Genomic DNA, 11579 nt, shown 5'->3' with positions numbered 1-11579 from the left:
AAAATAATTTAAAAATCTTTTCTTCTGAATATCTGCACTTTGACCTGGGGGCTCTGGGAATGTATTAGATTTTAATGAAGTTTCCTATGCTGTTAAATATTGTATGCAGCTATATTCACAAATATCTTTCCATCCACAGAGATCCTAGTGGATCCTAGGTATTTTATAAGGCTTGATGAGCTTATGATTAAAGAAGATTAATGCAGAAAGTATTTGACTAATTTATGGAGATGGTGTCATTCAATTTCTAGTGTAAAGAGAAAACTTTTAAGCAAAGACAATTATCTTCTGAAATTGCCAGTAAAACCTCATTTCTTCAAGTAAATGTCCAATAAATGAGCTCTTTGGGCATCTGAATTGCACTTGAGCCCAGATTATTTCAATGTAGGAACAGCAACAGCAAGTTTGTAGTCATTCCAAAGTGTCTTGTTTTACACCTACGTAGAAGGTGTTAACAGAATCCTCCCAGGGTACTAAAAGGAAATATTGATGTGCTGTCAGCTACACTGTCTCAAAATATGTTTCAAACAGATTTTTAGAATCTATCCCTCACTCGGCCATCTCAGCTGCATCCCCCCTTGGACTGCAACAGGAGGGCAGATGTGCTTGGGTATAACAGGCTCAGAGTAACAACTCCCCATATCTCCGTGAATCAAGGATGAAATAATGGCTGAAAGCATGGTTTAAATGGCAGAAAAAGTGTTTCTTGTTTCTTCTTAGAATCTGCTCATTCAGTATCCTGACAAGTGGTTGCATTTAGATTCCTTCACCTTGTGCCTTCACCTTTTGCCTGTTAAGCCTTGTTTACAATCAGCCCATTTCCCAGGAATTCCTCTAAAATCCAGAACCTCAGCAGATACTGAACTGTTCACCACCTGTTCCTAGCAAATAATTTCCCCACATCAGAGGATGGAGGCAAGCTGCCCTGTAGTGTCTAAATGGGACTTGAGATCACTGCATTTGTGTTACTGTTGCCCTACATTTTCTCTCCTTTCCTCTGCTGTCCCTCCTTAACACCATAGTTCAGAACACTGCAGCTGCAGCTCTGCTAAATGCAAGGGCTGTGTAAGTGGAAGATTAATAGCAGTAATTAGAGGCACCTTTGCACACACACACTTAAGTGCCATAGTAAGAAATTTGGTTAAGCATAAAAGGATCTCTATGTTTTTAAGAACTCACACATACTATTAGGCAGAGATTTATTTATTCCTGGCACATATTTACTCTATATTTTGCTCTATGGGCAAAGAATTTACAGGGAGGAGTCTGGAGGCTGAAAGTCAGCAGTTCTTCCCATCATTGCCATGTTCACAGTGTGCTGTAGAGGACTGTGCAGGGCTTCCACCCTCTGTGGTTATCCCACTGTGATTCTGAAAAGCAACTGCATATTGCAAGGAAAGTTGTACAGGAATGTACAGGAACTTCAAAGGAGAAAATGTGTGTGAAAAATGCAGAGAGAGAATAAATGAAACAGAGAAAAAAAATATTTAGAAAGCAGGTAACAGATTATTAAAACTTGACTGTGGAGCAGATTGTTGGTACCTCAACCATCAGTCAGCTGAACAAACTTGGAAAGCTCTTGTGCACGGACTGGCATTTGCCCTCCTATCCCAGTTTGCCTCCAGGGCACCAGGAACAGAGCAGGTGGCTGACCACTTATTTCTGAGCCTGACTGGAAGATCATGGTTCAACAGAAAACAATTTAAAATATCTATCATCAAATATCCTTGACATTGCACTTTTTATGTAATTTGGAACAGTTATTGTCAGCAGCAAGTAGAAGGACAGAAGCTCAATCTGAGGAATGTATTAAGTCATAGTTATAAGAACTGTTAGACCTCAATAAAAGTTATTTACACAGCCACTCCCAGGGAGTAGTTTCCAATAACCACATTATTAAATTTCACAAGATATACCAGTTGCAGCACTCATTGCAAATTATTACCATTGTATCAGCCAATTAGATCTGAACTGTTGATACTCAGCCACAGATGACATCTATCTTTTAAAAATAAACTTTTAATACTCAGCTAGTATCCAGCTGAGCTAGCATGGGTTGTGTGTGCTCACCCAGATACCAAGGAGTAGTCTTGGGAGGACAGCACAACACTGGAGCTTCATTTCATGTGTTCTTCAGAAGCAATTTAATCAAAATAGCAATGTTGTTCACCAATAATCAACCCACAATATAAGTCTACAAGAAAGCACACTGCTGGTATCTGGCTTTGGAAACACTTCAGATCCCAGATGGGATGTGTCTGTGTCCACATGAACCTTTTTGGTTTTATGCATCCTGTGGGTAGTGTCTTGTTGAGTGCCAAAGGTGTAGGCACTTGGCCATGTTTTGGGGGGTTTGGCTGAGTGAATGAGGAGTGGTGAAGCTTCAGAGAATGCCACGTCCAAACATCTTTTGCAGACTGAGTGGGAGGAACTTCCAAATCCCCCAGGGATCAGTGTTGGGCCCAGTTCTGTTCAATATCTTTAGTGATGATTTAGATGAAGGGATTGAGTCCATCATCAGCAAATTCGCAGATGACACCAAGCTGGGGGGAAGTGTGGATCAGCTGGAAGGCAGGAGGGCTCTGCAGAGGGACCTGGACAGACTGGAGAGCTGGGATGATCCCAATGGGATGAGGTTCAACAAGGCCAAGTGCGGGGTCCTGCACTTTGGCCACAACAACCCCATGGGGAGCTCCAGGCTGGGGACAGAGTGGCAGAAAGGGACCTGGGAGTCTGGATTGCCAGGAAGCTGAACATGAGCCAGCAGTGTGCCCAGGTGGCCAAGAAGGCCAATGGCATCCTGGCCTGGCTCAGGAACAGCGTGGCCAGCAGGTCCAGGGAAGGGATTCTGCCCCTGTGCTCAGCTCTGGTGAGGCCACAGCTTGAGTCCTGTGTCCAGTTCTGGGCCCCTCAGCTCAGGAAGGAGCTTGAGGTGCTGGAGCAGGTCCAGAGAAGAGCAAGGAGGCTGTGAAGGGATCCAGCACAAGTCCTGTGAGGAAGGGCTGAGGAAGCTGGGGGTGTTCAGGCTGGAGAAGAGGAGGCTCAGGGGAGACCTCATCACTCTCTACAACTCCCTGAAAGGAGGTTGGAGCCAGGGGGGGGTTGGGCTCTTTTGCCAGGGAACTCTCAGCAAGACAAGAGGGCAGGGTCTCAAGTTGTGCCAGGGGAGGCTTAGGTTGGAGATTAGAAAGAATTTCTTTAGGGAGAGGGTGATCAGACATTGGAATGGGCTGCCCAGGGAAGTGGTGGATTCTTCATCCCTGGAGATATTTAAAAAGAGCCTGGATGTGGCACTGAGTGCCATGGGCTGGGAACTGCAGCAGTAGTGGATCAAGGGTTGGACTTGATGATCTCAGAGGTCCCTTCCAACCCAGCTGATTCTATGAAATAGAGCAGGGGACTTCCTGAAGTTCCACATTGATATCATTGACTTCCTTTGGGAAGGCCATTGAGCTAACAGGATGATGATGAAAATGCCAGCCTGCTAAGTGTTTATTACTCTAAATATGACATAAGCCTGGTCTAGTTACGTTTGATTCAACCAGATAATGTCTCATTTTATGCCTTGCTCAGAGGTGTAGCAATAAACCTGAATTCCTACCTTTATTTAAGCTGTGTTTTCTGACTGTGAACTTCAAAGAAATAAATCTCAGCTACAAGATCTTCCTCCAAATCAGGCACCCCAGTAGCACTAAAGCAATAGGGAAAGGAGAAGGATTGGAAGGCTTGTAGGTGGTATTGGGATTCCTGAAATTGTATCTTTTAAGACAGTATTTTATTCCTCATACAGGATAATATGAGTCAGTCAATGACTATTTCTTTCTTAAAGTTCAAACACATTAATTTGAAGTTTGTATAAAAGCTTATTGAGAAAGATAGGCTTACTAATGGAATATAAAATAAGTGGAAACTGTTATCTCCAGATAGATTTTTGCTGCCTTTGTGGATGGTAAAGTAAAATAAGTACATAATTTAAACAAGTGTGGAGCTTGAATAGATATTCCATTTGACATTACACAATGCTGAAGCTAAAAGTTGTGACTAACCAAGACTCCAGTGCAATAGGTGTAGGATTTGGTGAGAATGCACCATTAACACAACGTTAGATAATTTAAGATATGTTGAATAATTAGACCCACAATTTTTCAGATGCTGAAGGAGAAGCAATGTTACTTTTGTTCAGAAACAATGAATACCTACAAATGGTTTTTACTGACAAGTGTAGCTAAGCACATCTTCAACAAACGTGGTTCTAACCATTAAGATGGATTTTTGGAGCATGGAATAGCATTATTTTAGGGAAAAAATTGGTCCTGTAACTGAAGAATCAAACTGAAGCAAAGTAAGGCTTATATTTAGACTGCAAAAATAAATGCAAGTAAGTGCTGCAAAGGCACATTTTTTAAAAAGAATCTTTGTTTTTTCTTAGTATGAATAAAGCAGGAGCCTCCCCCAAGGGTGGAAAGCCACTCAGCTAATGAATTAAAAAGATTATTAGCTAGAATCATAAGATGAGGGGGAATATCTCTTTTAGAATCTTCTATGGTTTTAAAAAGCTGTGTTATCTTACAAATTCCATTACGCTGGGGCAAGAAAGTCTGAAAACTCTTCACATAAATAAATCTCAGCATCTTTCAGCAGACAGCAACTTAAACTGAAATTGCAAAGTTAGGGTTCTTTGAGGTGCAGAGTATTAACTTTGTAGCATTAAAAATAATCCAGTGAGATTACAGATATGTATGTACATGTGCTTTAATAAAGCAAAAAAAATGTTAATATTATAATATTGAAAAAGTGACAGCTAAGCTGTCAGAAGCAAAAATGTGTTCTTGGCATTAGATAAAGGACACACGTTCTGGCAAGTGAAGTTCCATGAGTCATCCTAGATTTGGACACATGCATTTAAACAAATGACATTTAGTGTTAGTTTTACTCCTAGGATACTTCAAAGCAATTGCACTGATGCTTGGGGGATTATGAAGTACAGAATTAGTAATGAATGTATGAGTTGGGCTAGGGCTCAAATTATGAGACTTTTGGGCAATCTTTTGTGAAAAGAAACCTATAATAAGGAATTTAAGAATGAAAATGTATCTTATCCTGACATGTGTTCTGGGCCCCTCAGCTCAGGAAGGAGATTGAGGTGCTGGAGCAGGTCCAGAGAAGAGCAAGGAGGCTGTGAAGGGATCCAGCACAGATCCTATGAGGAGAGGCTGAGGGAGCTGGGGGTGTTGAGGCTGGAGAAGAGGAGGCTCAGGGGAGACCTCATCACTCTCTACAACTCCCTGAAAGGAGGTTGGAGCCAGGGGGGGGTTGGGCTCTTTTCCCAGGCAACTCTCAGCAAGACAAGAGGGCAGGGTCTCAAGTTGTGCCAGGGGAGGTTTAGGTTGGATATTAGAAAGAATTTCTTTAGGGAGAGGGTGATCAGCCATTGGAATGGGCTGCCCAGGGAAGTAGTGGATTCTCCATGTATGGAGATATTTAAGAAGAGCCTGGATGTGGCACTGAGTGCCATGGGCTGGGAACTGCAGTGGTAGTGGATCAAGGGTTGGACTTGATGATCTCTGAGGTCCCTTCCAACCCAGCCCATCCTATGTTCAGGAAATGCAGCTTATAACCATGTTCTGTGTATATTGGGGTCCTAGCCACAATTCTTGTTTTGCTGCCAAGTGTTTTTGTGGGTTTGTGTCAGACTCTCTTCTGCTTTTGGGACCAACAATTTCTGCAGAGAAGTGCTGGAAGCAAAAATTTTATTACTTGGAGGACACTTTGTCTGTAGTTATTTCATTAGGCAATGCCTGAACTATTCAATCTGTTCCTTTCATAACATTAAGCTGTATTATTGGTGATGTTTATCATAATGATCCTTTCTGGTCCTATATGCAGTGTCAGCAATGCTTTGATTGTAGCAAAGTTTCCATGGCACAAACATTCACCCAGTGATTGTATCTGTGCAGGTTTTCTTTGAAGCTGCTTGAAAGGGTTTTTAAATAGATGTGTGATCTTGAACCTCCAAAGATAGTAATTTGGTGTGGCATATAAATCTGGAAAAGACTTGCCAAAAAAGTATACCTATAGCATGACAGTCTTCCCTGAGAGGCTGATGGCACTTGAAATCACCATGGTACAAAAAATTCCAAACTTGAGCCTACTTTGGGACCTTTAAAGTTTCCAGTTGAAATGAGAAACTTTCCTGGGCTGCATTAGTTTTTTTGATAGGATTAGTTTTATTTAGAGGGAAACCCCACCACTACTTAACAGCAGAAAACACTACACATATTTTAAATTTTAAAGCAATTCTCATTGCTTCAGTTAAAAACAGGCTCATGCTTTTAGCCCTGCCTTATCTGATGGATCTGGTTGCATGGAGAGGGATCACTCAAAAGAAATGAATTTCAGTCAGATCTAATCAGAATGATCCATTCTGAAACCAGACAACTTTTACCAACATCTCAGAGAATTTGCAACTTCCAGAGATCAGATAAAACCTTCTGTTCTTGCCTGTAAATCTAATAATATTATGCTAAGTTAAGATGAAAAGAAAATAGAAGGAACTGTCCCATGGCAGATGAATCATGCCCTGACAAGGAGGACTGATATTTGCAGCAGAAACGGAATCACAGGAATGCATTTGAGGCACTGGAGAAATCATTGATGTTTACTTGTAAAACCCACAACATCTGGATAACTTGTGAGAAACACTTTTGTGAGCACCAGAAGTGGAGAAGCCTGGTTTTCAGAGAATTTGTGTTTCATGGTTGAGAGACTTACCTGAATTTGTTTTAAGTCTAAGCTCACTTCTTAAACAATTGCAATCAGAAAAAGATGTTATGGATGATGTACTTTGGAGTTTATACCTTATTACACACTAGGGAATCTTGTTCTCAGGTTCTCTGGGTGCAGAGCTTCTTTGTTAACAAATGAGGCACCAAAAGTGATCAAAGCTTTCCCTGCAGGTTGAGGAATCAGAACATTTTCTCTCCCTTGTAGAGTCTGAGTTGAAATGCAAGGCAAATACGTGGTGCCCTTTGACTCAGTAAAGGTGATTCCTTTCTCTTAGCAGAAACATTTTCCTTGAAAAGTCTAGGGGTATAGAATAAACAGTTGTGTAAAATAGTGAAGTACTGATGAAAATGGGCCAGTGACAAGAGCAGGATGATGTGATGGCAGAAGGATGGTTTTCTGACAAATGAGATGTGCCCTTTGGCCCTTCTGGAACTTCCCATTCTCTGCTGTGCAGACACCAAAGGCTACACAAAATGCGTTGCTTCTAGGGTGCTATAGTGGAAACAAATGACATTTAAAGTGACAAGCTCCCTCCTTCAATCCCTCCAAACTTGTCCTTCTCTTTGGCATGATGTTTATTGAGAGCTGAGACTGCTGGAGTGCTCCTTAGAAATAGATCTGATCTGAGGGGTTTGGATCCACTTTCCTTGTTCAACGCAGCATCTTGGGTTGCTTGTTTGCATGTGTCTGATGTCTTCTATCTTTTATCTTTCTGCAATAAGTAAAAAGCACCAGCTACTCTACCTGAGGGAGGAAACCCCAGTATCCCTTGATTTAGCCCATCCTAAAGAAGGCAGCACAAGTTTTTCATGCATGTTTTTGTTCTCCTCTCCCTTCCACCTGCTTAGGAATTATTGTGAGATTTCTCAAGGATATGCTTTGTGAAGTCTACAGACTGAAGAAGAAGATGTAAATAGATTTTTGGGCATTGAGTCCATTAATAGAAGCTATCCTAATAAGTCAAATGTGTCTGTTATGGCCCTTGTAAACAAGAATGGCATTGGAAGATATGAGAATCAATGTTTGGAAAAAGAGGTGTGTTAACTTCTGCAGTTGTGTCCTAAGTCCCTCATCATCATAATGTCTTTTTCCTCTACTTTCCTCATATTTAGTGAGGCTAGGAATGTCTAAACTGATAGGCTAAATCTCATCTGTCATGAGTTTTAAAGGGGATGGTCCACAAGAGAGTATTGAGTGTTTTTTCAATTTTCTTGTGAACTACTTACACCCCAGGAAAAAGGTCTGGAGTGGGATAAATGAGACTGAAGTACTTGCTGTCTCTACCCCTCATCACCTTGGGAATGCTGTAAATGCTGGAGTAAACAGAGCCTGATGCTGCTCTGTTTTCTGTGTGCAGTGAGAAATTCAGGATAACTGATGTGGTTTCTCACATCACTGTTTCTTTATCCCTCACTAGAATCTTGTTTTTTCATATGGCAAGTCCATGAGAGTTTGACATTAGATGACTTTATAAAACATTCTACTAATTTGGTTTGTTAAAATAAATAAATCAAACACTAATTGGAACATGCCCTGCCATTATTTTTGCTTACTGAATTAGATATAATGGCGTGAAGTTCTTTTTATCATATTTGTGCACTTATTTAAACACCCCCTTGGCACACACTTCTGCAAATTCAATTATATATTCAAAGGAGGCATTCAATTTATGCAAGGCTGGTTTACATTTAATCTGGGGGCAAGTCTCAGTAACTGATGATAGGTCTGCTCAAGATTAATTAGCATCACTCAAATGAGCAGTGGCATTGTTACAAGCCTGCAGTGTAAAACAAGGGATATTTTATCCTTCCTATGTGAGCTGTTATTTGCTTCAATATGACCCTTTTCAGGAAGGAAAAAGCTCTTTTTTTCTTGTTTGGGTTTCATTTTGTAAAAAGGGGTCAACACCATATGCATTATCTAACAACATCAAAGTCATTTCCTCTATTTTTTTTTTCCTCTCCACTTAGAAACTGCATTTGTCACTGTTTAATTTTTAGCCAACCAGTGGCAGGATTCCAAGATCCCTGTTTGCCTTTTTCAAATCCTAATTCTTGATAACAATTCCTGAAGATATCAAACCCCATTTTGGTTCATGTTAAGAATTTTAATATTCCCTGAAAGAGCTTTGTGTGGCTAAAAATTATCACACACAATCCTATCATCCAAATTTGGTGGGTGGCATCTTTCCCTCTCTATTTGTTGGTGATTTTTTCCTTTCTCAATGAACAGCCTTGTTTTGCTGCCAAGCAGTCATGTTTCAGCATGATTTTGCATTAGGGTAGACTTAAGTTTTCTCCCCCCACCCCCTATATGTTCCAGCATATTTAAGTGTAACTCATATTTAGGTGCACACTTAAAACCTAGTAGTAAATTTTTAGTTTATAACTAAATTAATTAGTGGGATTGACTAATTGAATTTCCAAGGATCCACAGGGTTGGCATGATTAAAGTCTAAACTGAAGGACCTGGGCTGTCTGATCTAATGGATGGAGTGCTGAAGTGTGTTTGTCAGACCATCCAGGGGGAATTGGAAGAGGAATGTGCTTGAAGTAATGTAAAGGTCACCAACACAGGAGTAATCTGCAAGGGAATAAACTGGTTTGACTTCTTTGTGACACGAATTTTAAAAATCTGCACTGGCATTGTTGTAGTGTAACCCCAGGCAGCTGCTCACCCACCTCTCTGCAAGGATGGGAGAGAGAATTGGATGGGTAAAAGGGAGAAAACTCATGGAATGAAATGAAGTCCAGACACTGCCCACATGAGCAAAGCAAAACAAGCCAAGAAATTAATTTACAACTTCCTACAAGTGTTCAGCCATCTCCAGGACATCCAGATTCCACCTTGAGTAATGGTTACTTGGGGAGACGAATGCCACCACTCCCAACATCTCCCCCTTCCTCCTTCTTCTCTCATCTCTTTTCTGAGCATTATACCAGATGGTATGGAACATCCCTCTGGTCAGCTGGGATCCCATCCATGTCCCTTCCTGAGGCTTGGTGGCACCTTCCCCAGGATGGGTGGGGTGGGGTGAGGAGCAGAGAAAACCCTGGGGCTGTGTGGGGCTGCTCAGCAATCCCAAAACATCCCAGCAGCACAAATCCACCATGTAACCCAGTACCACCCAGTGTGGGGAAAATGAATTATCTCAGCCCTAACCACCACACAACATGAAATTCCACACAATATGAAATTCCCCACTGCAGTTCATGGGTTTCCCTTAATTCATGGGTGTTCAGGCAGCTGCCAGGTTGGTTGTGACAGCTGAGCTGCATCCAAGTATTTCAGGAATTGAAGGAAAAAAGATCATTTAGTACACAGTCTGGAAGGTGTGAACACAAGTTACTATTCACTTCTTTTTATTCCCTGGCTCTCAGGAAACCAAGGGTTGCTCTCAAAAGTATTGTTTCAAAAAGCCTTGCTGAACAGCCATGTGCCACACAGAGCTGTCATGATTTGTGGATGGTTAAAAGGAAGGTTGGACTCTGTCAGTGTAACCCAACCTTCTGTAAAAATAAAAAAAAAAGTGAAAATCAGTGAGGTTTCACTGTAGGAACAGTGATGCTGTGCTTGTTTACAATTTGCTTTCTTATTCCTCTTTTCTTTTCTTTTTTTTTTTTTTTTAACATCTGACTTGAACTTTTATGTAGTTAAGTACTGGTCACTGGGACTTAAAAGCAAATTCCTACCTGTGCACATCATATGGATTTGTCCCTGACATTGGAAAGGCAATAGGTTGAACTAAATGGAACTGATCTAAGAACCAATAGCATGGAGGATACAAAGTGTTTAAAACACAAAAATATTTTCTGGATGACTTCTGTGCTGCCTGAAATGTAATACTGAGGAAATTAATTTAATTTTTTTTCTCCAGTCTACAAACTTGTGTACAAAATATTTCAGCAAATGACCTACTGGAAAGAAATACAAATAATTAATGCAGGGATGTATTTTTCTTGGTTTTAGGTGGCTGTTCATTTGATGAGCACTACAGTAACTGTGGGTACAGTGTGGCCTTGGGAACCAATGGATTTACCTGGGAGCAGATCAATACCTGGGAAAAGCCAACAATGGATCCTGCTGTCCCAACTGGTAAGTTAGAAGCCTCAGAAACAGGGGGGATGTATTATTCTTTGAGAAAATCTGTTGTTAGACTTATATGTGTGTCTGCTGGGTCTGGTTACTCACAACAACTGGGTAGGATTTTATTGAATGATAAAAATATTATTTTGCACACAAAAGTCATCTGACAACAAAAATCATAAGTGTGAGATGGCTTTTTACAACCTTTACCATTTGATACCTTTGCTGGATCCTTTTATGCTCCTTATTCCTATTTTATTCCTGCATTTAACAGAGAGAAAATGTTTGGGGTGTAACATTTCAAGCTTTGGCCAGCTTCTTGCATGCTTCGGGATCAGAGAGCTGCCTCACCTGGGGAGAGGTGTGTTTGAGAGGCTAGAAAAAGTAAAGCTTTGTAGTGTCTGGGGACGTTGGATCTTCCAGTTATGATTTAGCTCCCAAGTGACTGCTTTTAGTTCTAATTCTGAGAAAGACAAGTAAATTCCTAAAGAATTAACAGTTAGTAGCTGTTGCTTGATTAGGCTGGGATTTCAGCCAGTGAAATTTCCATATGCAAAGGAAAACATTTCCAGGAGAGAGGTTTACCAGAATATCTAATTTGTTAATATATACTGAGAAGATCCAATACTAGCATGGGAGATCATGTGCTATTCAGAATGTTCTTTTAAGAGCTTACAGCAACCATGATTTCCAGTAGTTTTGTTTCT

At 40.8% G+C, this 11579-nt stretch overlaps 1 protein-coding gene across 1 annotated transcript in view; it reads left to right on the top strand.

Moving 5' to 3' along the window:
* Positions 1-10016: 10016 nt before the first annotated feature.
* The window catches only part of PTPRT (protein tyrosine phosphatase receptor type T), a 327684-nt gene continuing 326121 nt past the window's right edge, over positions 10017-11579 (top strand). The window contains exons 1-2 of the mRNA XM_030463338.1: positions 10017-10068; positions 10756-10881. Coding sequence (XP_030319198.1) covers positions 10017-10068; positions 10756-10881 — 178 coding nt within the window. The remainder of the gene's footprint in view (positions 10069-10755; positions 10882-11579) is intronic.

The sequence above is a fragment of the Calypte anna genome, chromosome 20, assembly GCF_003957555.1.
Source record: "Calypte anna isolate BGI_N300 chromosome 20, bCalAnn1_v1.p, whole genome shotgun sequence".
NCBI lineage: Eukaryota > Metazoa > Chordata > Aves > Apodiformes > Trochilidae > Calypte > Calypte anna.
This window is presented reverse-complemented; position numbering and strand designations above follow the sequence as displayed.